The sequence below is a fragment of the Osmerus mordax genome, chromosome 19 (assembly GCF_038355195.1).
Source record: "Osmerus mordax isolate fOsmMor3 chromosome 19, fOsmMor3.pri, whole genome shotgun sequence".
Lineage (NCBI taxonomy): Eukaryota > Metazoa > Chordata > Actinopteri > Osmeriformes > Osmeridae > Osmerus > Osmerus mordax.
This window is the reverse complement of record NC_090068.1, coordinates 5609768-5635808: the sequence shown is the minus strand read 5'-3', so window position 1 is coordinate 5635808 and position 26041 is coordinate 5609768. Positions and strand designations below refer to the sequence as shown.

At 48.9% G+C, this 26041-nt stretch overlaps 3 protein-coding genes across 3 annotated transcripts; 1 reads left to right on the top strand and 2 right to left on the bottom strand.

Moving 5' to 3' along the window:
• Nucleotides 1–1349: 1349 nt before the first annotated feature.
• LOC136963621 (notchless protein homolog 1-like) lies at nucleotides 1350–5385 on the top strand. The gene is made up of 13 exons (XM_067257771.1): nucleotides 1350–1369; nucleotides 1637–1834; nucleotides 1969–2189; nucleotides 2297–2376; nucleotides 2497–2573; nucleotides 2651–2748; nucleotides 2951–3143; nucleotides 3280–3415; nucleotides 3571–3617; nucleotides 3722–3924; nucleotides 4071–4230; nucleotides 4397–4467; nucleotides 4556–5385. Exons 2-13 carry the CDS (start codon nucleotides 1697–1699, stop codon nucleotides 4566–4568), a joined length of 1437 nt encoding a protein of 478 aa, XP_067113872.1. The 5' UTR covers nucleotides 1350–1369; nucleotides 1637–1696; the 3' UTR covers nucleotides 4569–5385.
• A 2448-nt stretch (nucleotides 5386–7833) lies between these two features.
• LOC136963368 (tricarboxylate transport protein A, mitochondrial-like) lies at nucleotides 7834–10823 on the bottom strand. The gene is made up of 9 exons (XM_067257476.1): nucleotides 10523–10823; nucleotides 9554–9661; nucleotides 9338–9437; nucleotides 9016–9154; nucleotides 8832–8916; nucleotides 8510–8614; nucleotides 8271–8386; nucleotides 8096–8169; nucleotides 7834–7948 (listed from the first exon to the last, which is right to left on the bottom strand). Exons 1-9 carry the CDS (start codon nucleotides 10785–10787, stop codon nucleotides 7834–7836), a joined length of 1107 nt encoding a protein of 368 aa, XP_067113577.1. The 5' UTR covers nucleotides 10788–10823.
• Nucleotides 10824–11986: 1163 nt separating this feature from the next.
• Nucleotides 11987–15755, bottom strand: LOC136963532 (F-box only protein 39-like). Its single transcript, XM_067257682.1, has 6 exons — nucleotides 14785–15755; nucleotides 14504–14675; nucleotides 13909–14238; nucleotides 13518–13742; nucleotides 12599–12775; nucleotides 11987–12112 (listed from the first exon to the last, which is right to left on the bottom strand). The coding sequence occupies exons 1-6, from the start codon at nucleotides 15753–15755 to the stop codon at nucleotides 11987–11989; spliced, it is 2001 nt and encodes a 666-aa protein (XP_067113783.1).
• Between the last annotated feature and the right edge of the window lie 10286 nt (nucleotides 15756–26041).

Sequence of the window (26041 nt, the reverse complement as noted above, 5' to 3'; positions counted from 1 at the left end):
TCAGTTCAGATGAGGACTGGGTAGGGGAATGTTGTTATTTAAGCAATAAGGTACTCGAGGCAGTACATTCAGGGTTTGCCGGCCCTCCGCGCTGGAACACGTACTTTATTGACGATAATGTACTGCCTCGAGTACCTTATTGCTTTTATAATACAGTTACCAGCGAAATTATAAATAGTAAATACATAGTAAGCTGTCTTTCAGCACAAAATAGTTATAGCCAACAAACGTTGTGTATCCATTTCAGTAGCCGAGAGAAAATAGCTTATATCGAGTACCCTTAGTGATGTTGCCTACAGACAGTCAGACAGAGTCTCAACTGATAACTACATGACATCTGAAAACTATATAAGCTCTGTTGAAATGACAATGCTTTGCGCTTATGTTCTTACTGTATTCTACTTCGAGCTACAGTAAACGACCATTGCCTTGATTCAAGAGAGATCCAGACTTTGTATCCTGAATTCCTGATTAAGAACTGATCCAGAACCTAATTATCCCCAACATAAGTTCTAGCCTACATTAAGTTATATTACGGTTGATTATATTGTTGGTCAGCTTATCAAACCTCTGTCAATGCTGGGTTTTTCTAACACTCCAGTGCAATAACTGAGTCTAATTAAACCTATTATAAAACTGGTATTACATGTGATGTTAAGACATCCTCTTCTTCAAGATGAAAATGTCTACTGATCAAATTGCATCCCTTTGATGCTGCTTGTAACTGATACAGTGATGTTTGTCAGAAAGTAATGTCAAGTTTTCCAAACCTTGTTCCAAAACACTTGAATTTAAAACAGATATGCAATTGATTGATTGATTACATATTACAATTTTACAACAACAATGGAAGGATTGGCTTTACACACAGTCTCAGGACTATTGCTCGTGCCCCTCAGCGAGCTCGCATGATGGGATGCAACAATTACACAATGTAACATTACATAAAAACAGGGCTCTCAAGTTTTATGATGTTTCTGATTGCCTGGTAGGTGGCATTTAACTCTGTATAACTCGAAACACTTCCCTTCCGTAATGTCTGCGCCTCGTCAATTAATTATATAGCGGGATAATTTATCCCTTACTTCTCAGCGTGAGAAATACAAGGTGTTACGTAAGAGGTTGACTCCAACATGGTTAGTCTCACAGTGAATGCATGGAGACTTGAGAGCCCTGCATTTGCTACCTGGGTTCACAATCTGCGCTAATGGTGCCGATCTACAACATTGACCTCCATACAAGATACGCAGTTTAATTAAGCAATTAAGCAAAATAACACCAGGGGTCACTAGTCATGTAGGCAAGGTTTGTGGAAAAGTCGCTGTTTGATGACGTACTTCCTATTGCGCAGCCACTGGTACACACGTGTGTAAGTTTGGTTTACATGTTTGGACGTTGTTGCTAAACTGTTAGAAATACTTATTGACAATGTATACCCACCAAGCGTTTGCGGGCGTAAGACATCCGTTAGTGATTTCCTTTGGGTTTGCGAACGCAGGTGGTAGTACGGTTAGGGGTCTTTCTTGCTATTTTTCTAACTAGCTAGCTAGTAGCTAACCAGCTAGCAGTAGGTGGCTAAATAAACACACGGAGTAGGCTATTCCTTTTAACATCCTGTAAACTTCCTTTCCTTTAGCGAGCTAGGTTCAGCCAGCTATCCATTTAGGTGTTAGTTGGGAACCTTCTCTGTGAAATCATGACAACCGGAGACGTGGAACGGCTGCTGATCCAGTTTCAGGATGAGGCTGGGGAGGCACTGGGATCTCCCTTTGACGTTCCACTGGACATCACACCGGACAAACTACAGCTGGTCTGCAATGCACTGCTTCAGAAGGTAAACAACGGTTCAAATGGGAAAATCGGTCTTGTTGTTATCTATCAGGTCTTCAGGACCTGCAGTCTAAAGGCGGAGTTTTTAAACATTAGCCAGTTAGGGTTCTTATGAAAAGCGACTGTGTTCTGCAACAGGAGGAGCCCGTCCCGTTGGCTTTCTTCGTACGCGGGGAAGCAGAGGTCGTGTCTAGTCTGGGAGTGTGTGTGAATGCTCTGGGGGCCGAGACGGAACAAGTTCTGCCCGTGGTGTACCAACCCCAGGCCGTGTTCAGAGTCCGCGCTGTGGCCCGCTGTACCAGCTCTCTACAAGGACACACAGAGGCAGTCATATCCACCTCATTCAGCCCCACTGGCAAGTGAGTACCAGGTGCCCGTTCACGGAGTGTGTGTACACATACTCAGGAATACATACTCCTGGGCCAGTCCATGATTGTTGATATCTCTCTCGTTTTCCCTCTGTCAGGTACTTGGCCAGTGGATCTGGGGACACCACGGTGCGTTTCTGGGACTTGACCACCGAGACACCCCACCATACCGCCAGAGGTCTGCACGAGTGACTCTTATCCAATGAAAGCATCTATAGTGATGCGCTGCTGTCCAAAGAGTTGTGTACAAAACTTTTATTTTCTTCTCGGCTAATCAGTATGTCCTCTGCTCTTCTAGGCCACACCCACTGGGTTCTGACCATTGCCTGGTCACCTGATGGAAAAAAGCTTTCCTCGGGTTGCAAGAACAGCCAGGTGGGGTGTACATACACACACACACACGGTGTGGTCATACATGGTCACTGTGTGTTACAATATGCATGTCTCTGTAGATCTGCGTGTGGGATCCGGTCTCTGGGCAGCAGATTGGGAAGACACTGACGGGACACACCAAGTGGATCACCTGGCTCTGCTGGGAGCCACTGCACCTGTGAGTAGATGCCCTTCCTGCCTCCACAACACTCCCGCCTATCTTATACTCGCAACATAACGATGTTAATAGTCGATAACATGAATCCACCATCTCTCCGGCTCAAGCGGTGTTTTATACACGACCCGCAGACACACAAAAAAAAAATGTCCCCCCACAAATGTTCCTAAATGCACACCGACCTTCCTCCTCGTCTCGGCAGTAACCCCGAGTGTCGGTACCTGGCCAGTAGTTCCAAGGACGGGTCTGTGCGCGTGTGGGACGCGGTGCTGGGCCGCTGTGAGAAGATCCTGACGGGCCACACCCAGTCTGTCACCTGCGTGAAGTGGGGCGGAGACGGACTCCTCTACACCTCCTCCCAGGACAGGACTGTCAAAGTCTGGAGGGCCAAAGATGTAAGTGTGTGTGTGTGTGTAAATACCTGCGGTTACCTGCATACTTGAGGTATCCATTTCACGTGATAGTATCATTTATCTATGTGTATTTGTATCCAGTAGACTGATTGGTTGATTGGTTGCTGTGTGTGTGCAGGGTGTCCAGTGCAGGACGCTCCAGGGCCACGCCCACTGGGTGAACACCCTGGCCCTCAGTACGGACTACGTGCTCCGCACCGGGGCTTTCGAACCTGCTACGGCCACAGTCAACCCTCAGGACCTCTCTGGATCACGTGAGTCTCTCTCTCTCCATTTCCTCCGTCTCTGTATCTCGCTCGGTCATCTTCTGACCTCAGACCATAAGCTAACTAGTCTGTAGGAGGGTATACAGGTGCCGGTGGAAAATGTCTATTCATCAAATTTCTTCTTATTTCTTTCATCTTCCCAGTGGAGGAACTGAAGGAAAGAGCCTTGCAGAGGTACAACAAAGTCAGGGTAAGTGTGTTTGGCTGCTATGCATGTGCACATGTGTGTTAACTGCTGGCCGGATTAGCATGGTTTAGCACACCCTGACCACTGTGTGTGTGTGTGCGCACTAGGGCTCGACCCCAGAGCGCCTGGTGTCGGGTTCCGATGACTTCACCATGTTCCTGTGGAACCCAGCAGAGGACAAGAAGCCCCTGGCGAGGATGACGGGCCACAGCGCCCTGGTCAACGAGGTGCTCTTCTCCCCGGACACCCGCCTCGTCGCCTCGGCCTCCTTCGACAAGTCCATCAAGGTCTGGGACGGCCGCACGGGCAAGTAAGGACCCAGGACTAGGACTAGGACCGGGCCTAGCACAGTCAGTCTGGACTAGAGAAGCGTCATTGGCTGGTTTAGTTGTTTATTTGCTGCTGTTGCCTACTGGGTGGGTGTCGCTAACTCTCTGTGTGTGTGTGTGTGTGTAGGTACCTGCTGTCCTTGCGAGGCCACGTGGGGTCCGTGTACCAGGTGGCGTGGTCGGCAGACAGCAGGCTGCTGGTGAGCGGCAGCAGTGACAGCACGCTGAAGGTGTGGGACGTCAAGACGGGCAAGCTGAACATGGACCTTCCCGGACACGCCGACGAGGTGAGACAGACAGACAGAGAGGGAGGTGGATGAATGGTGGAGAGTTGAAGGTGAAAGTGGTGATGGGGGGGGGGGGGGGGGTGTAGTCTTAAGAAGTCACGAAGAGGTTTGAGAGGCAGGGGGGATGTAAAGAGGTGACCTCCTCGTCATGTTGTTCCTCCTGCAGGTGTTTGCTGTGGACTGGAGTCCTGATGGACAGAGAGTAGCCAGCGGAGGGAAGGACAAATGTCTGAGGATGTGAGTACGACCTCCCGTTTCAACCTCTCATTCACTCACTCACACACACACACTTTTCTGAGTCTTATGTGGTGTGTGTGTGTTCCAGATGGAGAAGGTAACCCTGTTCCCAGGCCCTTCTACCGTGACTTTGCACCAGCCAACCGACCAATCGCGTGCCTTGCCGACGTCAGAAGGTCAGCCTGCTCGCACTCCTCACCGTGGGCGGAGCCGGGAGACGAAGACTTGACCTAATCCCCCACTGGCCCACAGTGCAGCGTTTGTCAACGAAGACCATACGTCAGAGGGCTGTAGGTCATGGGGCACGAGACAGTGGAGGAAGGAAGGGATAAAGGAGGGATAGAAGGATGGAAAGGTGAATGGATAGGAGGAAGGAGAGAGATGGAGGGGTGGACCGAATGAAAGGAAGGAGGGAACGACAGTATGAAAGAAAAGAAAGGGGGGGGGGGAAGGCCGGAAATAGGGTGAGGAAGGAGGTCAGGAAGGAGAACCAGCAAAAAGAGACAGAAGCTTTCAACAGAAGCAGGAGAGGAGGGATGTCTGGCCTGCTGTACAGGTCAGCCACGAGCTAATCCAAATAAGAGCAGCATGTGTGTGCCCTCCTTGTGCTTGGTCTTAGCATACAGCAGACAGGACAGCAGGTGGAGGGGCTAATGCAGCTGACACTGACCTGCTCTCTCAGGTCTTAATCTCCTCTCCTTCCCTCCAAACCCACAGTGACTTAAGCCCTGGTCTGCTTCCTCCTGACTGGACTTTAGAATCTAGGTACCTATTTACCCAGGATACACTCTGCTCTGTTAGCCTTACCTGTACAATACAATGCTATTGCAAAGTTAATATTGTATATCTCTTATCCCTCTGTAATGTTGGCTTCTTGCTATGTCATTAATAAAGTTATACCTTCAAATATACTATATATTTCTGGCATTTGTGTGAGATCATTGTGAAAACCAAAGATTATTATATAGTTCACCTTGATAAATATGCTGTTGTGGATGGAGGGGTATAATCTAATTATGTAGGACTAGTGTATTTCCTCACTCATTCTAGACATACTGCCCAATGACAGAGAGACTAGATGAACACCAGACAACTATGCAAAAATATTTAGTTACAAGTTTATTTAGAAGCAGATGAATAGCAGTTTTGTGTTATGTTAATCTGATCTATTGAGCTCAAGCCTGCATGTCGCAATCCACTTGATGGGGGTCAGTCAACTATCCTGGGCTTTGATTAGATGTTTGATCTGTCACAGTCTGTTGGCCCAGCTATGACCTTAGTGGGGAGATATTTGTACGAATCCAGATCAAGTAAATGACCAACTAAATGTATTATTGGATTATATTCACTCGAATTTTTTGTGACCAGACAGTGCAGACATATTTATATAAAAACATGTAAAAACATTTAAATCCATCAATCAACAATTGGAAATTGTGCATTAGTTAAAAAAAGACAAAGTACAGTATAAGACAAGTATTCTCTTAGTGCCCTCAGTATGTGAACTTTAATATGAATTGAATCTGTGGACTGTCAGGGTTGTTTTAGCATGGGAGATATCTTCTGGTGACTGGGGTTGGGCAGGGAAACTTGAAGGTATGTTGTACAGAGGACCTGGGCTGAGGGGCTTGTCTTTGGACCAAACCTATCCACAGCAGTTAGGCTAACGCTGGAACATCTATTGCCAGAAGTACAGTAGCGCCTCATACTTTACCCTGGACTCACTCAACGATATCAAGCAAGCCTCTGTGCTATATGTAAAGCTTTTAGATTACAAATAGATTGTTTTGATGGGTTAGCTTGAAATGTCACATCACAAAAGATCTATTTCAAGAAGGAAAATAACAGTTGTCTCACTTTACTGGAGGGTGTTTAGGAAAGCTGCAGCAGACCAGATTGCTCGCTAGGTACAGTATAGCAACGCTACAGCAGGTCACTTAGCACAAACCAGGTGCTACAGAACATACAGCCTGATTCTCTAAGTCCTTCCTAAACAGCCTGGTACATAGAGGTGACATTGATTTGGTGCACCTGGTCCACTGGAACCGTCCCTTAAGTGTAAACTCCAACAAATGTGATTCATTAGACCTCTGGCCCAATTCTGCTGTCCTACATCCACAGACATGACATATGCAGAAAAGACACCACAGTTTATAGTGACAGCAGTAATACATTAAACCCGGATTGGAATCAATTCTGTTGCAATCATTTCAATAAATGATATTTTAGACCATTAAATTCAGACAAAATTGCTGACTTGGCTAATGTAAACAGAATTGACCCCTAACCCTGCAATGAACAGTAACTTTAAGTGCATTACCAAGACAACCTGGGAAAAGATGGATGTTGTTTAGCTACATTATGCTAGGGTTATGCAGTTTTTTCCCCAAACATGCATTACATGAGAAGTGACCCTCTCACCCAAGCTACATGGCAATTAACACACCAGGTACATGTGCACAAACAGCCGTGTGTGTGAATACAAGAAATCCTTTAAAGATCCATAAAACTGAAGAGCAATGAAAAGGTAGATTATATCTACAATACAGATTAAGCAGTTTTGGAAATATGCTATATATGGATTCTTCGTTTTCACACTAGGATTAATCTGTGCCCGATAAAACTCTAATCCAGATTGACGTTTGCTGAGCAGCTGCAGGTAATGTCTCTTTCGTTTTGCTAGAATGTTCTGTGTAAGAGCGGGGTGAATCAGAAGACACTTGCATGGTTTGACAGAGAAGTTGCTCACCTCCAGTGAAGAGGCCCATGGAAAGCTTGATGAACAGACACATTTCTGATGTCGTTGTGCGTTGGACACGGCCTAGGCTAACCTCTCTCTTCCACCCCACCAGTTTCCCCTCACCGTCTTCTAGATCTTTCCTCTATCCCTCCCTCCACCCACCCACGTTTGTTCAGGGGCACGAGTGTGCACAGATCCCCCACCCCCACGCTGATCTTTGAAGTGCCCCTTGGTCAAGCCATTTGGTTCCCCATACTATATTCAGTCTACTGTAGGCTGAGAGGTGAGAGGTTAGCTGGAACCAGGGGGGAGGGGGGGGGGGGGGTTGGTCCACACCTGTTTAGAGCCGAGAGAGACAACCAATCCCGATCGAAGGAAGACCTGGGCTCTATCTGACAGTATCAGATGGTCGGCTGCACACAGAGCCAATCATTGAAATGAACAGGGAATGTATGTCCATGGTGCCAGCTCTATAATCTAGACAGGCCATATGAAGCTAAATTGTGACTCATCTTACTGTATCTCATCTCATTCAGATATCGGGCAGGGGGTTAGGGGCCGCTCTGGGATTGGTCGTCTGTCTGCTCCTACCCGCCTACTCTCCACTCTGCTGCGCCCTGATTGGTTCATTCGGTCTTCCAGGCGTTGTTGAGCAGTTTGACCACTTCCTCGTAGAGAACGAAGACTATGGCCACATCCAAACACACCCGGCCCAGTCTGGGAACTGTGCCCTTGTAGAACCTAGAGAGAGAGAGAGAGAAAAAGAGAGAGAGAGAGAGAGAGAGAGAGAGAGAGAGAGAGAGAGAGGGGGGAGATGTTTATGGGACCAGAAAGGAGAATCCTGTGGCTGTTCCAGATGGTTAATCTGAGGCTTCTGGAGGTACTCACGCCTGTGGTCCCTCGTTCTTCAGAATCTTAAAAGCACAGTCCACCGTGCTTGTGTAGCGATGAGCCTCTAATCCCTACAACACGCACATGCACATACACTTATTTAACACACATAGTATTTGAAAGTATTACTTGTACTAACAGTTTACACAGGTTGTGTGTGTGTGTCACACACCTGCATCCTGGTCTTGACCACATCCAGAGGGGTGTTCCCAAACACACTGGCAGCCCCTGCAGTCGCTCCAAACATCGCCGTGACGATGGGGTGCATCTCACAATGGGGGTCATCACCTAGGAGACCAAACCATAGGGTCAGAATGATACAATGTTTTCTTACTATAGGATGCTGTTCTGTTTGGCTTAGGTCTCCATCAGCCAACCAAAAGGCTTGTTTTAAGCGAGTTGGCCTCTCACCTTTGTACCAGTTGCGCAGAGAGTTCATCACGTAGAATCGGATGGCTTGATTGGATCCCTGTTTCAGCACAGTGGCAGTCAGACCCTGATAGGTTCCCCGCACACCTGCACACACACATGATAAATTCAGCGGCACGATACACACCCTTATAGCACTGTACAGACAACTTCAACATCATCCTCGCAATTCTTTAGATAAGATTTTATTTATTTCTGCCTGCCACAAGTTGACAATGGAAGCAGTGTTGGAGACTGTCAGGGCAGTCTGTCTGTCTGTCTGTATCTGTCTGTCTGTCTGTGTCTGTCTGTCGGTCGGTCTTACCCTGGTCTCTGATGATCTCTCTGACACCATGGAAAAACCCTCGGTAGCGCGGCTGGAGGGAACACTGGTCATGGATCATCTTCACCTGAAAAAGGAGGGGTGAAGAGCCATGGTGTAAATCCATTTACACGAAATCCTCACCTCAGTTTAAACTGCGCCTGCAGTGACTCGGAACCCCGCCCACCTTGAGGGTTTCCATTGGACAAACTACGATGATGGCCTCGGCTATCCCAGCCCCCAAACCACACCAGAGGCTCCGCGTGTTGTCTAGGCGACCGGTGGCATCCCGCATGGGGTTGGCAAGCACTTCAAACGTCCCAAACCTGGGAGAGAGAGAGAGGGAGAGCGAGAGAAAGCAAGAGAGAGAGAAAGAGAGAGAGAGAGAGAGAGAGAGAGAGAGAGAGAGAGAGAGAGAGAGAGAGAGAGAGAGAGAAAGGGTGAGCAGGAGGATAACGCGAGTCTAAAAGATTAGAGCATCGGAGTGTGTGTGTGTGTGTTTGCCGTACCTTACTGCAGACTTGGGGATGGATCCGTAGAGCAGGGAGCTGAGGCCACGATACAGACCTCTAAGACCATGGTCCTGCACTGTCAGTTTCACACAGTCTCCTGTTTACAACGCACACAGACACACACACACTGAGTGACTTCCTATTGCACCTTGAACAGAATGAGAGACTGGAGGTCAAAAACACACACACACACACACATAAAATACTTTGTACCTATGCCTCTGTATCGTGGTGGATTAGCCCTCTCATCCAGCTGTAACTGGGTCTTGACATATTCTGTAGGAAAGGTGATGCAAATCTCTATACCCCCCGCAATACCACCTGCATAGAGTGAGAGAGAGAGAGAGAGAGAGAGAGAGAGAGAGAGAGAGAGAGAGAGAGAGAGAGAGAGAGAGAGAGAGAGAGAGAAAGAGAGAAAGAGATAGAAAGTATGGGGTTAGACAGGCTTGTGTTTAAGAGCTGTGCTCTTCAACCCTGGTCCTGGGTCCAGGGCCCACTGTCTTGCATGTTTTAGATGTTTCCCTGCTCCAGCGTACCTGATTTAAATAAATGATTGTTATTTAGCTCTGCAGCCTGATAACAACCATTCATTTGAATAAGGTGTTGGAGCAGGGAAACATCTGCTGGACCAGGGTTGAAGACTACTGGTTTAGAGACTTGACCTTTGTCACTTCATCAGTTTGCAACCCCTTGAGGGGGGTCCCCTAAAATGACAAATAAAAACAACTCATCGAACTATCATGTGAGAGAAATGCTGCAAGTTCTATGTTGTTACCAGTCTAAAGTTATTCTCTATTGAGGTGGGAGGACATGATGAAAATTATAACTATTAAAAATGAAAAAAGTGTGGATTGTTTTTTTGAATTGCAAAACTAATTTTACATTTATGAATCAATTATGTGAACAAACTCACAATTCCCAAATACAGAAAGCTAGAAGAATGAAAACAGAACAACTACAAGGCCTACTCCGTGTTGATTTAATGTTTATTTTGTATAGCCTGTATACTAATAGTTGCTGCAGGCCTTGGGATAGGCGCATAGCTGTACTGTTTATAAATGCGTTCATAATTTCCCAACCCAATTCCACTAGCTAGGAAAGCAACGACAGATTGATATTATGCAGTTCACCGCAGTGCAAAGTGAATCGAATAGCAGGCTGGAAATGTGTCAGCAAACTCACCTGCAAGAATGGCTTTTCCAGGATGGGTGATTTTTCTCCCTCCGATTGAAGCGGCCGCCAGCGTCCTTCTGGCCGAGTACGACTGGTAGATCGGAGAAGAACTCGATGCAGCAACGACAGTTCGAGTACTGGTACCAACATGCTGGGATGGATTGCAGGTCAGAGACTGGGGATGCGGCGCAGGAACGGTGGAGCATACTTGTCTTAGACCACTGGTCTCACACGGTCCGTCCGTTACCGAAAACGGTTTTAGTAGCGACGACATGAGTCACACTAGATCAATTCCTCTGATGCTGATAAATATAACAAATGTAGCTAGTTAGCTCAACAAAATCGTCCAAAGACAGACAAATAAAGTCCAGATAGTTAACCTCAACAACACGGACGAAACACTCCCGTTGTTAAAGGGGTTCTCGCCAGGGCTGAGCTTCTTGAATATTATAACCACCAGAAGGCTACAGACGACGCCATTGGCCTACACGGCTAATTATTCCACTGTTCTGACCTATAAATATTCATGAGCTCTGGCGTCCAATGACGTGACTGTGTTGGTGATCTGGGGCCACTGTCATGTACTTATTTGATTGGTCAAAGTCAAGCTAATAGTATGGTCATAAGCTGTAGAATGTATAAATTAGGTAGTGCTTTATGATATAATATATCTTATTGATGAAAGTGGTTAATCTAATGCTTGGTTTTACCCTCCACAATCAACAACACAAGCAGGTTGGCTACATTAAATTTTCTGCAATCCAGTTTCTCCTAGCCAATGTGAAATATGAATAAATTACTGCTTCATGTACTTATAAATGGTTTGTTTGTTCCTTGTATGTTGCTTCTGTGCCAGAAAATGCCTTTACTTACAACACGGCTCTCACTGTGAAGCCCCCCCCCCCCCCTGCCCCCTCCTGCCCCCACCCCTCACCCCCCTCTACAAAGGAACTGGGTCACTGTCTATGGCCCGCGAGGGAGCGTGTGAGTTTGAGGAGCGTGAATGTGTGTATGCGCACATTTCTATGTGAAATATGTGTGTGTGTGTGCTTGTGTCACTGTCAAACTAGTGGAATGGCATGGCTAGGGCCTGAATGTTAAACATAGAGCATGCAGCAAGACACACACATTACTATTAATACACATCTCACTCACTCACGAGACACAGTAGAAGACACATGGATCTCAGCCTGGGCAAACTACTGAGCTAACAATAACTCTGTGCAAGAGACAACAGAGCCCCTGCAGTTATGGGATATCCATTTAAAGTTGTTTTACAACAACCCTTGTTTCTGTGGAAGCAGATAGTTGGAACAGGTAGCAGATAAGCTCTTTCCCCTGAGTACTGTAATAGATTCCCATAAACGGTCTTTGATCATGTGAACCCAAGCCCTGCCTTGGCTTGGAATGGAGTCTCTTTATTGAGTTTCTTTGTTCTGATGATACATGTTGGTATTGAGTATGTGTGTGTGGTTATATGATGGGGTGGATGCTAGCAGAGAAGTGTAACACGGCTGTCAGGTGTGTGTATCGGCACAGCACTTCCTCCAGCTCCTCCTCCTCCTCCTGGTTGTCGTCCGACACGGAGTAGATCCTCACCTTGACCACATCGTCGTCGTCGTCGTCATCATCATCGTCATCATCATCATCATCATCATCATCATCATCATCATCATCATCATCATCATCATCATCATCATCATCATCATCATCATCATCATCATCCTCATCCTCATCCTCCTCATCACCACTATCATCATCCTCATCACCACCACCATCATCATCATCCTCATCATCCTCATACTCATCATCATCATCACCACCATCATCATCACCACCACCATCATCATCATCCTCATCACCACCACCACCACTATCATCATCATCATCATCACCACCACCACCACTATCATCATCATCATCATCACCACCATCATCATCACCACCACCATCATCATCATCCTCATCACCACCACCACCACTATCATCATCATCATCATCACCACCACCATCATCATCATCCTCCTCCTCCTCCTCCTCATCATACTAGTGTGTGTGTTTCTGTGTGTGCACATGCATGTGTACTTTCAGGGTGTTCAGGGACGTCCTCTTCTCCAGCCTGGCCTGCAGGAGCTGCTCCACCGTGTTGATCTCCAAGAAGGCCCACACCTTCAGGTGTTGCAGGCACACGCACACCTCCACCAGCTCCAACAGCTCCTCGTCCAGTGACTCGTGGCAGTTGTTCAGGTCCAAGGTCACATGCTGCAGAAGGCCGGGGCAGGCGAGAGGTCGGGAAGGGGGTCGGGTTAAAGCCACCGGCTTGGTCTCAATCAGGGAGCAGTGTCGTCTTTGATTTGCATATGCACGAATGGAGTGGTTCTCAACCCTGGTCCTTAGGGACCTCTGTCCTGCATGTTTGAGATGTTTCCCTGCTCCAACACACCTGATCCAAATGATTGAGTCGTTATCTAACTCAGTAGAAGCTTGAAAACAAACATTCTTTTGAATGAGGTGAGCCCTGAGGACCAGGGTTGAGAACCACTGGATTAGACCAATGTTTTTCTCTGTTCTCTGTCTTTTCCCCCTTCCTCAACCATGTCTACTCCCTTCCTTTTCCCTGCCTCTCCCTCTGCCCTCTGCCCCCTCCCTCTGCCCTCTGCCCCCTCCTTCTGCCATCTGCCCCCTCCCTCTGCCATTTGCTCCCTCCCTCCGCCATTTGCTCCCTCCCTCCCTCCTGTCATCCCCCTCTAACCCCTCCTTTCTGTCTCTTCGTGTCACCTCCCTCTCTGTCATCTGTCCCCCCCTTCCTGCCCCCCCAAACCACACACACACACACGCACACAGCACACTCTTCTCACCCCTCACCCTGTCACCTGTCCCGAGCCATCTCCCTCTGATCCCCTGTTCTCTTTCCCACATCACCAACAACCCTCTCTCCCTCCCCCCACTCCCCACCCTCCATCCCCTCTCCCAAACCACCGTCGCGCCCCCCTCCCCCGGTCACCTGGAGCCTGTCCCAGTACTGGGGCAGCATTTCTGAGAGGACGGGCTTGGCGCTCCAGTCCGACTCAGTGAAGTAGCAGGAGGTCATGCTGTAGTCGGTGAGGGGGACCTGGGGCAGGAGCACCCTACCCAGCCTGTCAGTGTTGACCACCTGCTCCACGTGTAGCTGGACCTCCAGCCCTGGGCATCTCTCCACCAAGCCCTCCCACGAGCTGTCGCACACCACCTGGGCACAGGGAGGAAGGGTAAACGGGTAGATGATTAAGGAAGAGATAGAAAGAGAGAGAGAGGTTTTCATGGAGGTTTCAACATTGTTTTTCAATGTTTTTTTTCTGTTCCTTCTCAGAATAAGCTTCAAGACCTCCAACCCTTCCCTCCTTCAGCCTCCCCACCTGTGAGTGAGCCTCATTGACATGGCACCTCAGCCTCAGACTCTGCAAGATGCCCCTCTCCCTCGCCCATCCGTACCCCCGGCCCCGCCGCCCGTGGCCCCAGCCGTTCTGCCCCAGTGCCTGGAGCAGCTCGTCGGAGACACAGGAGTAACTGAGGCCCAGGCTGCTTAGGCCTCTCAGGCTGTGCAGGGCCAGGGGAAGGCTGGGGTGGAGGTGCACAGGCAGGGGGCCTGAGAAGAAGTCATCCAGGTCCAGAGAGGAGATTCCGGGGCGTCCGCGCAGGTACTGGTGCTGCTGGGAGTGTGACAGGGCAGAGAGCAGCTGCATTCCCTGGAGCAGAGAGAGGGACGAAAAAGGAATTTGTGGAGCGAGGACCAATAAAAACAAATCATCAATGACCTGGGATTCCTAATTAGCTTCTATTGAATAAAACCATCTGTATTTCAAGGTACTATATTTTTGTGTTTACATACCGCCAAATACACATTACGTGGTATGTACTGTGGAAAGTACTGGACTTTCCATGTGCTGATGTTAATCATAACCCGTAGAACTAGTAATATAGCAGTAAATGTACTCTTTTTTTAACATGTACCTGTCGAAGCGAGGTACGGGCCCCCTTGAGGCTGACAGAGCCCAGCTGGGAAGCCCCTCTCCGGAAGAAGTGAGCCAGGCAGCGTACCAGGGACCCCCGGACAGCCCGAGGCCAGCCTGTCCGGTCCAGCTCCAGCCCCGTCAGGGACAGGGACCGTAGCCGAGTGCCCGCCCTGGAGCGAGAGAACCACACACGAGGAGTGAATCGACTAACTTATCATTCACAGACATTGTCTTCTCTCTCTACCCTGGACACACACACACAAACACTTCTTATCTGACCTGGTTAGCTCGTCCAGCAGCCCGCAAAGTGTGTACTGCAGTCGGCGGGCGACCATTGAGCTGTGAGGAGATGACACGCACACCTCCAGCGTCTCCAGGTAGCCCCCCAGGTGGCGTGCGTAGGTGAGGGTGGTCAAGGGCTCCGACCTACGGAACCTGGTCAGGCGGCCGGAGAGATGGAAGCGTCGGAAACGCCAGAGGGAGGGGGAATGCATCACGGCGTGCCAGTGACGACACACCAGGTTGGCGCACATGCGGTCCCGGTCGCGGAGCCACCAGAATAGCCGCCACAAACACACGGATGGCAGGAAGCCCCAGCCGTGGACCGCCATCTCCTCGTCTTCATCATCCTCCTCTTCCTCATCGTCATCCTCATCGGTGCCGCCATTGTTGTCAGGTTCTTCCTCCTTCTCCTCATGCTCTTCGTCCTGGTCCTCCTCCTCCTCGTCTTCCTCCTCTCTCTCCTCCTCATGCTCTTCGTCCTGGTCCTCCTCCTCCTCGTCTTCCTCCTCTCTCTCCTCCTCCTCCTCATCGTCCTCATCGTTCTCCTCATCCTCGTCCTCCTCATTCTCATCGTCCTCCTCTCTCTCCTCCTCCTCACCCCCACGCTCCTCGACCATCCCCTCATCCTCTTCCTCCTCACCCCTATGCTCCTCGACCATCCCCACCCCCTCATCCTCTTCCTCCTCACCCCCACGCTCCTCAATCATCCCCACCCCCTCTTCCTCCTCACCACCACGCTCCTCGACCATCCCCACCCCCTCATCCTCCTCCTCCTCATCGTCCTCATCGTTCTCCTCGTCCTCGTCCTCCTCATTCTCCTTGTCCTCGTCCTCCTCATTCTCATCGTACTCTCTCTCCTCCTCCTCCTCCTCCTCCCGAGGTTCGTCTTCCACACCCACCCCTTCATCCTCCTCCTCCTCGTCTACGTCACGATTGGCATCACCCTCAGGAACAAGCTCCTCATCCATCTTGCCCCTCTGACCTGATCTGAGTTTACTTAATTTAGAGACTTCGGTCAAATGTGTTTTGTCAGGAACATAAAATGGATAGAAAATGGGTTTTGCTTGAACAACAACACAAAAGAGGTGGGATTCTTTGGTTCACTTCCAGTGAACAGTGTCTTCCCCAGTGCTCTCCCTGGTCCTGGGCAGCAGGTGCTGGAGTATTCTGACTGTGCTGGGGGGCTTGGCTGGGGCTAGACCATGAGGGAACTAGTCACATTGGAAGTTAGGGTTAGAATCACACAGAGATTGGTCAACAGGACGAGAGGCTAAGTCAAGCTGAATGTGAAGTCAGTGCCATGGTGTGGGTGTGGCATCAGGGTGGGGTAGGAACCCACCAGGTCAGAGGGAAGTCACCAGGGCACTGCTAGGAATTTGGTCTCCATGCCATTCAATGTTACTGAACCATGGTTACATCACAGTCCAGCTGTGACATCACAAACACATATGAGGTTTGATGATACATGATTTATTGACTTCACAGTGGTAATACAACACAGGATTTGCATAGTTCATGTATAATACAAGATCGAAAACATGTCTAGACATTCTGGAGTCCAACATAACACCATTTATTATTAAAGCATATACTGTCGGGTAGAATTTCCTGAGTTTGTAGTAGACAGACAGTGAAAACAGATGGACACTTTAGATAGCTTGTCTTCTGGCAGATTCCGCCCTATTTATTCTCTGTGCTCTTCTCTCCATCAAACAGCAGACACTTAGCCTAGACAGAGGCAGAGTCAGAGAAAGGTCCAGAGACAAAGAAGGTCAAAAACAGTGGCAGGGCTACAGGCAGAGAGAGGCAGAGTTACAGGCATAAACAATATTTCATTATTATTCAGTGTTTCAAAAATATATACATTTACATTACATTTCGTCATTTAGCAGACGCTCTTATCCAGAGCGACTTACAGTAAGTACAGGGACATTCTCCCCAAGGCAAGTAGACTAATAGTATATCATTCAATTCCATTACTCAGGGTCCAAAGCGTGCGTGTGTGTGTTTGTGTGCGTACCTCGTGCCAGAGAAGTGTGTCAGGTGGTAAGCCTAGATGGCAGTGTGAGCAGGTGTGTGTCTGGTCAGGCAGCTCCTGGTCTCTCAGTTCCCAGCGTGGCCCCTCGCTGCCCCACAGAGGGAGAGGGGGCGCGCGAGAGGAGCAGGCCACACCAAAGTGAGGCCGGGGGTCAGTCTGGTACTTCACCATCTGGCCACCGGAGGGCGTCGGAGATCCAGGCTCTGATTCCTGCTGCCAAACAACACGGTGAAGAATGATTGGCTCGGAACAGCAGCGTGACAGGAAATGTGACAGGAACATGACAGGAGTTTCAGTACATCGTTATTTTGGTGAAATAACAACAAAATAGTTGAGGTTTGTGTTTAGTGTTTGAACCGTTAGTACCTGTGGTTCAGTTTTCTCCTCAGTGGGGCGAGACCTCAGGCAGTACCAACAGGGCTGAGCAGAGGGATCTACTGCACACACACACACACACACACACACATACACGCTACAGCAACAGATTGATGGCTGTATTCACAGACTGATCAGTCCAAGGTACTGACCCTGTATGGTTGAGGGGTGAACTGTTGTTTGACTCTCTGTGGTGTCACCCTCAGGTGGTGAGGACAGGCACTGCGAGAGCCTCTCAGTGTCATTCTCTGCTGGGGTCTCTGGTGGTGACGTTTCTAGTGGCGAAGTCTCTAGAGGTAGGATCTCTGCGTCATCGACACACACGTCCTGTTGTTCCAGACTGTCACGCTCACCCCCCGTAGCAGTCTCAGTCTCAATCTCCTCTGACTGATAGAAAGAGAGAGAGAGAGAGAGAGAGAGAGAGAGAGAGAGAGAGAGAGAGAGAGAGAGAGAGAGAGAGAGAAAGATATTCAGAGACAAGTTAAAGTGTGGATTGTGTCAACCCCAGCGCCAGGTCTTCAGGAGGAGAATGTAGGGTCTGACCTGACTGAGCTCAGCGGCCTCAGTCTGTGCTGTGGGGTCCGACTGGTCTGTTTGCTCCTCTAGTTCTTCTGCTTCCTCTGTGTGAATGTTAGCCTGGGCTACGGTCTGGCCACTACACAGGATGACAGAACGGCAGGGCAATAACACACACACACACACACAATGCATCCTCCCCCTTTCCTCTCACACCCAGTAAGGAACTAATCCAAGAAACAGCCACCTCCCCACAAGGTTATCTATCTACAGCTGATTAGACAGAACCACTAAATAACCAATCACACTCAAGACGCAAGGCTCCGGACCAACATTATCGTCCAGGCTTCTCTTACCTCTCGTCTTCTTCCTCCTTCTCTCCCTCCATCCTGTCGCCTGCGTCTCCCTCCCAGGGTGCCTGTGTTATTGCCTTTTCTCCTTCTCTCTCTCTCTCTTTATCTTATGGGCGCTTCTCTTTTGTTTACCCTCAGTCTCTCTCCCTCCTTTTTGCCCCTCTCACTGTCCTCCCTCTCTCCCTGTGTACGAAACGGAAACTCCGGACATTTTAATATTTGATGTGTCTGAATGGCTCACAAGCAGCTTTGCTGTAAAGAGCAAGCGTACGAGGGCTCCAATGTCACCCGTGACTTGGCACACCCTGTCACCAGCCGCACAGGCCTCCCAGGGGAGCAGTATGCAGGGGACAACAAACTGTCCTCTCCCTCTAGTCAGTGGTTGAATTCTCCTGCTGCAGTAGTAGGCCTATATGGAGTCAAAGAGATGACCTTTTGAACAATCAGTGGTTGAAGGCTCCTGTGAGGGTAAAGGTCGGCCACCCGTGGACAACAGCACGCGGGACGCAGGTGAAATTTCAGAGTGAGAGTGCACCTCGGGAAAAGGTGATCTCTTCTAACACGTACCAAATATGAAGAATCATGTCTGGAAAAACATCTGCATTCCCATTTTTTTGGTTTCACGAGTGGTGTCGTGGTGTCTTTGTAGGCGGTTAGACTTAGGACCACCCTGTCTAAACGCACATCTCATGAACACCCCGATGAGTAAATGAGGGATCAAAAGCTAAGTTAGGTTAAAAAAAACTGGTGCCAAAAAGTGCGCTCATGGTAGGAAGACGTGAAGTTCAAAATTAAATTGCACATAATGATTGACTGGGAAAATACATTATTTGAACAAAGGTTGCTGGCTAGCTGTAATTAGATTGATGTTTCTCGCTGGTTTTACAGCACGTAATTTTCTCAAGAGGTATAGACAATATTATCCCACGGAGATGCATGGTATAACTGCGCATATGCAAAACAACACCTCTGGCTGGCACTGAGCTGTCTGTGTTGCTAAACAAGCTACACGACATGTTTATAGGCGACAACACTTACAGTTTTACTTAAAAACTCGTAGCATACCTTAAAACGAGCCCGTTGAGTTTATTTTTACTGCAGTGTCATTGCAGAAATCAGCCACGAGATGGCGGCAGAGTATTTACAATAGGTCCTCCTCGTTGATTTATGTTTTTAATGAAACGAGCTACACACTGTGCAGTTCAACAATGATCCATCTTTGTCTGCTCACCAATCTAGCAGAACATATGTCATTTATTTTGTCGTTGCTTATTAGAAGCAAATAAGTCATTTGTTACCATCATGTTAAAAGATCATTGGAGATTGAATTGCCCCAATGGGTCTTTTTAGCCTTCATGTCAGGTAGGTAGTCTACAGTTATTTTTGCAGTGGTCTGTTGCATGACAACAATCCCTTTTTCCTTATGGAGGAAGACGTGTACACACACTAACATCATCTCCATCGATTCCATTGGTCCAAACCTATTTCAGATGATGAAACACCACTGCCACTGTCCACTTTCTTTCAGCTCGTGTCCTCTTCTGCATCTCTCTCACTTCTGTCCCACTGTTTATGTCATGCTCCTTTGATGAGTCATCCTTACTACTTAGAATGTCGAGGTACGGGAGGTATCAGCAAATGAACTCCACTTACAGGTCAGAGCACATCTCTGTGGGTGTATTTTTGAAAGATTATATTTGTTGGGGTAATTTTGTGCGCTAAGATGATGGTAGGTGTGTGTGTGTATGGCCAAGAGCATCATCAGTGTTTACCCATACTGTCTGACTCACTACAATTATCCGTCTGTCTTTATATCTCGATATCTCTGCCTCTGTCGTCAGCAGAAGGCTATTAGAGTGTGTGTGTGGACGTGTGTGTGTGTGTGTTTGGGATCTACAGAGAGGAACAACCTCGAGGAACAATGCACGGCGAAGTATATGGTGGTACAGTATGTTAGGCATGTGTGTGTTTGTGTGAGGGCCTTGCAGGTAAGGGGGGGGGGGGGTTTAAGCGTGTGCGTCGTCTTTGTGTTTCGGGGGAGGGAGCGGGGACATAAGTGGAGATGACTCACCAGTCTTTTGTGACAGTGGTGCGGCAAGACTGCCTTTCACCCATTCCCACTCCCTCGGGGCTTGCATGCAAAACAAGGAACGGAGAGAGGGAGGGAGGAGAGAAGGAGAGGCAGACGAGGGGGCCGAGGGGAGAGGAGACGGGGGAGAGGGAGGGGGCGCGAAGGAGCGTTCGAGCGGAGCGAGGGGACGAGAGGGGGGAAGGAGGACGGAGAGAAAGAGGAGAAGGAGAAACCGATGGCGCTGAGGGAGCGGAAAGGGAGAAACCCCCCCGAAACAAGGCAACCTGTATCCAACTGTTGGTGTTGTTAGTCGGTAAATGGAAAGAGGAGAGAGATATTGAGAGAGGGAGGGAGGGAAGGAGAGAGGGAGGGAGGCAGGGAAAAACAGGCTGAGTTGGGGGAAAGAAGGCTCACGATGCCCACTTTTCTGTCATGTACTGTAATACTTGAACATGTGACGTGACACCCCTTTTCTCACTTACCCCGCCGAGATCTGTCAATATAACCATATGCGTATGTAAATACATAAATATATATACTGCGCGTGTGAGGAAAGTATCATGTCAAGTCGATTACACAGGTTAAGCAACAGCTTTTGAATAGACGGGGTTACAGACTGTGTAGAAATGTGCACCACCAATGTACAGAGTGCTTTGAATGATTAAGATCCAAATCCAGAACTGGGGTGCAAGTCTTTGTCCCCCAGGCACTCTACTCTCCTGCTCTCAGCTGGGTGTTTCATGAATAAAAAGATGTGACAAACTCTGTCCATCACATTCCCCCCCCCCTACCCTATTAGCTGATTGGTTGGTCTGTGCTGGCTGACAGAATCAATCAAGGCATACTCTAACATGAGTCAATCATTATGTTCAATGCCAGAAGCCAAATTGCTATACAGCTGAAAGAGGTTGTCTGTGTACTGTGTGTGTGTGTACTGGGGTGTGTGTGTACTGGTGTGTGTGTGTGTGTGTGTGCGTGAGGTCCTCTTCAGTAAAGTGTATGGATGACTCATCCGCCAATCATGTGACTCATCAATCACTGCAGTTCCTGTCTCTCCCTTTCTTCCTCTCTTCCTAGTTCTCTCTGCATGTCTCTCTCTTTGTCCCCACAACATGTCCCCTGTCCATTACTACAGTTATTCTTTCATTCTTTTCTAGCATTCTTGTTTTCTGCTCTCACCATGACTGTCCCACAAGCTGCTTTCTCCTTCTCTTACTCCTGAAGACGTATCGTGACCCATGACGACTATAAAAGAGACTGCCTTTTTTGTTCAAAAGTTTTCTCCGAGAAAGGGTGAATCTGGTTCATTCTAGAAGAACCCTTCTTGTTTCCTGGTTGAACCTTTTCAGTTGTATTTTTTTTTAAACCAGGTTGCTGGGTTCTCAAGTGTTATTGTGAGGTGTTCACAGACCTGGCTATAACGGGAACGGAAATTTCTGGAAAGATGAAGAAACAAAGCATGGCCAGACAGTACACCACAGCCACCATTACCTGTTCACTTGGGACTTGAGAATCTTCTGTTCCACCTCCTTTATGCTGCCATGCCTACTGCTGTGGGTCAAACTTTCTCCAAAAAGGCATAAAAAACTGAACTTTAATAAAATAGTTGCTTTTATTTTTTCCTCTTGAATAGCAAAACTAGTAATCATCATGCTGTTATTTACACATTGCACGGGCATATTTATTTCACACTGTACAGCTTACAATCCCAAAGTTGACATCGACAACAACACTCTCCATTTTACAAGACAGACGGCTTCACGGTGGACATCAGAGTCCTCGTCCTTTGAGTTTTCTTCTTTTTTTAGGATCACAGTTTATTCAGAGAAACAACCGTCTGAATTTCTCTGGACTGAGTTTTTAATTTTTTCTCCAAAGATTTTTTTTTTCTTTTTTTTAGATGCAAGTAGAAAAGACGTGCAGATTTAACTTTTTTTCTTTTTTGAGCTCAATCTTTTCCCCCTCCTGTCCTTAGACAGCATCTCTTCTGTGGCTGTCCTTTTTTTGTGTGGAAATAAATAAAACATTTACACTGAAGTGTTTGTTGGCCTCCTGGTTCACGTTTGATTAGTAGTGCTTGCTTACAGAAGCTGTTTATGGCAAAGACAGAGAGACTTCAAGTAATTTGGGGGGAAAAAAAAGGAAAGAGAATTCAAACGGAAGAGAAGCGAAGAGTCGATGGGTGAAAAGCAGAACGTGCCAAGATGGTCGTCGCATGAGTGAAACAGCAGTTTCTGTTACGGAGAAAAATGCAGTAGACCTGAATGGTCAACGGTGCCTGCAAGGTGGTACAAAGCTCGAAGCATGAGTCATTTGCCAAACAGACAAGTGTCCACATCGTAGCTCTCCACCCCACCCAATGAATGATTAATAGCCCTTTGCCCAACCTGTTGGAAGTTCTATCTTTTTTTCTTTTGTGCTTGGAGAGGCTGAAGCCAAAGGATCCAAAGGATATGTGCAAGGGAATGCCATGACATAACAAATAAGGAAAGGGCCAAATATGTGTATGTACGTATAGGAGTGTGAATGTTTGTTGTAAGGCAATAGAAGTTTTGATCCTAACTTCCAGTGCGTTCGACTGAGAAGTGAAAGACTGCATTGAATATATTTGCCACCTTTTCAAATTACAAATATGTGCAGGTATACACATGACCTTGGTGATTGGCAGTTTGGGCTGCGTTCAAACCGGTGCCACTGTTTACCTTGTGTTGGTGATGTCACTCATGATGCATTTTACAGTCAGAATCCCAGTACACAGCCTGATGTTCCATGACCAAATGAAAGAGACCAAATGTATTCTGTAAACTCTTAAATTCTTGTTATTGGCACATTGTTTATCTTTCATGGACTGTGTGTTGGTGTAAATGGTAAATGTTTTTTTTCTTCAAATTTTCTCATTTTTCTTTTTAGAAAACCCCAACACTCTGAGACATGCAGGAGCATCAGAGGAGGACCTGAATGAAGACAGGCACACAGACCAGCGCTGCATGTTCTGGTTTAGAATGTAAACTGAGAGGTTGAATATGGCTACCTAGAGGAACCCCCTCTCCCTTCTGCTTGACTGAAACGTACATATGTGGTCAAAAATAAAATAAAAAAAGCGATCTATTCACCATTTTCCTCTTTCCTTCCCATTCCATCCGTAAATCTCTTTAAACACCTCTTCCCGTTCTTTCTTTCCCTCAACTTTTGCGAATCCTTCCACCTGACCCCCACCCCAGCACTCCCCATTGGTCACTCTTCCCTGCGTGTTTTCTAGTACATTCTACGTTTCATGTAGATCCTCTCAATAAAGTTCTCCAGCTCTTCGTCGCTGTCCAGCTGGGGCTCCAGGCCATCCTCCTCGTAGTCGTCTCCCGGCGCCGGGGGGTAGTAGAAGGGGGGCTGCCTGCCCCTCCCGGAGGGGGAGCGAGGTTTGGGGGGAGGCAGGGGCTGGTAGGTCCGTGGGTGGGGAAGTATGTAGTTAGAGATGTACGGGGTGGCAGGCAGGCGTGGAGGTGGCTGCTGCCTCCAGCCCTGCCCCCTCGCATTAACCCCGGCACGGTGCCTGCGCCTGGGGGGCTGGAAGCCGTAGTCCTGGGGGACAAACAGCTGCTGGTCCCTGGGAAGGGAAGTCTTGTCATAGTAGCCGGAGGCTTTGGGGTAGGGAAAGTAGACTGGGTAGTAGGCTCGGTATGGCTTCTGGTAGTAGGGGTAGGAGGGGAAGGCCAGGAACTGTTTCTGGGGCTTGTACCAGTAGTCAACCTGCTTCTGGGGCTTGTACCAGTACTCCTGCTTATAGGACTTGGCCTTGTTTTTGTCCTTCTGCCACTTCCTGTTGGCTTTGTACGGGGCTTTCTTGGGGTTGCTGGAGGCTGTGTAGTGGTAGATTGGGGGTCCAGCCAGGGGAGGGGGCACCAGGGGGCGGAAGCGTGGCACGACGGGCTTGCCGGGCGGCGGAAGCTCCTTCCTCTTCTTCTTCTTCTCCTCCACGTCGCTGATGATCTCCACCACGTCGTCGGCGGGCAGGTGCAGCTTGCTGCTGATCTCGATCAGCCTGTCGATCATCTGCTGGTCCAGGTCGTCGTCGTCGTCGGTGGCCACCTCTTCGGAGCGCTTGTCCTCGGCCGCGTTGCCGTTGGCGTCCACGCTGGCCTTCTGGCGCGGCTCCAAGTAGGGCGCCCCCTGCTGCTTCCTGCCCATGTACTGCAGCAGCATGTCCGAGGCGATGTCGGCCAAGCGCTGCTCCTCCTCGCGGGCGCGCTCCGCTTCCTCCTGCTGCCTCAGCACCTCCTGTTTGTCGGCGCGGGCGCGCGCCTCCTCCTCGGCGCGGGTGAGGCTCTCCACCTCCTCCTCCACCTCCTCCTCGCCCTCGTTCTCAAAGTCGTCCATGAAGTTGCTGCCCTGGATCGGCCGGTTGCTCGCCTGCTCTTCCTGCCAGTGGAGTTTTTTGCCGGCTCGTGCCAGCTGGGTATTGTATGCCTTGTAGCCCTTCAGAGGAGGTAAGATCTCGTTGTCTTGAAGACCCAGGTCAATGTTCTGGAAGTAGCCTCTCGTTTTGCGCCGGAGCGAGGACTCGGCTCCATCAGAGACGGTCCCGGATCTTTCCGGTCCTTCTCTTTCCTCCTCCTCCTCTTCCTCTCGTTCTCCACCGTCCTCGCTTCCGCCTCCGTCGCGGCCCGCCTCACCTTCCGTTGGCCCGCCTCTCTCCTCCTGAGACTTTTTCCTCTCCTCCTCCTCCTCCTCCTCCCACTCCCTCAACTCCTCCCCTTGGGCCGCTGCCTCTAAGGCTGCCCTTAGCCTCTCCATCCTCCTGTCCAACACACCACTCTCCTCCCCCAGTCCCCATCTCTCCTCCTCCACATTGCCTACTCTCCTTCCCTCTTGACTTCCCCTGGCTTCTAGGTGGGCTGGTTCTTGCCATTGCCCCTCTGCACTGTCTCCCTCCTCTGGCCTGCCCGGTGTCTCTGCAGCCCCAGGGTGGTCAAGGGCCTCCAGAAGAACGGAGGCCAGCATCTGGGCAGGGTCCATGTCTGTTGGGGTGCCCCGGTCCTGCTCCAGGGGAACTGTGCTGAGGGGTCTGGGGAGGGTGAGCCCAGGGGGCGTGTGGAGGGGACTAAGGTTGTCCTCTTTGGGGTGTGTCCGGGTGAGACCCTCCATCCCCCCCTCCACCCTCTCCACTCCCACAGCAGCGGCTCCAGCCAGCTGTGGTGAGACAGTGAGCAGGACCAGTAGGGCGAGTCGGGCTGTGGAGGGGATGTGGCGACAGGTCATGACCATGCAGAACAGGCAGGAGGGACGGCCAGCACCTGAGGTGGAGAAAAAGAGAAAGAGACAGAGGGAGGGAAAGAGAGAGGAAGAGAGAGAGAGAACGAGAGAAGAGAGAGAGATTTAATCTGTGCTCAAGTTTTAAAAATAAGTTACAATATCATCTGTAGCTCGCAGAAAAAAACTATAGCCATATCTCTTAAAATTATAAATTACACATTTCGTGTCACTTACTTAGTGGTTACTTACAAAATACAATTGAGCCAGAGCATGCGTGAAATTACATTTGTATGAGATCCTAGAAGTGTCGCCTGACCCAGTGTTTATTAAAATAAAATATTGCCGAAGATAGACGGATGGAGCTCGGCTCTTGAAAAGAACGTTCATAGCCTACTGGTTGTTAAATGTGCAGTTAATCGACCTCCGCTTTTTTGACTAGCTGCCTCATTTTGACAGTTGAGCGGAATTTCTCGTGGAGCTTTCTCTGTACAATCCTGCTACGGGGTGCTGCTACTGCTGATGACTATGACGGTAATTATCTGAAGACTAATTGGCCAACTGTATGAGAAGAGAATGAGCATTCATTATATCAGACTGACAGTGCCATTTATTGGCGGCAACGTGCGCTAATCGGTTCATAACGCACCCTGTCTC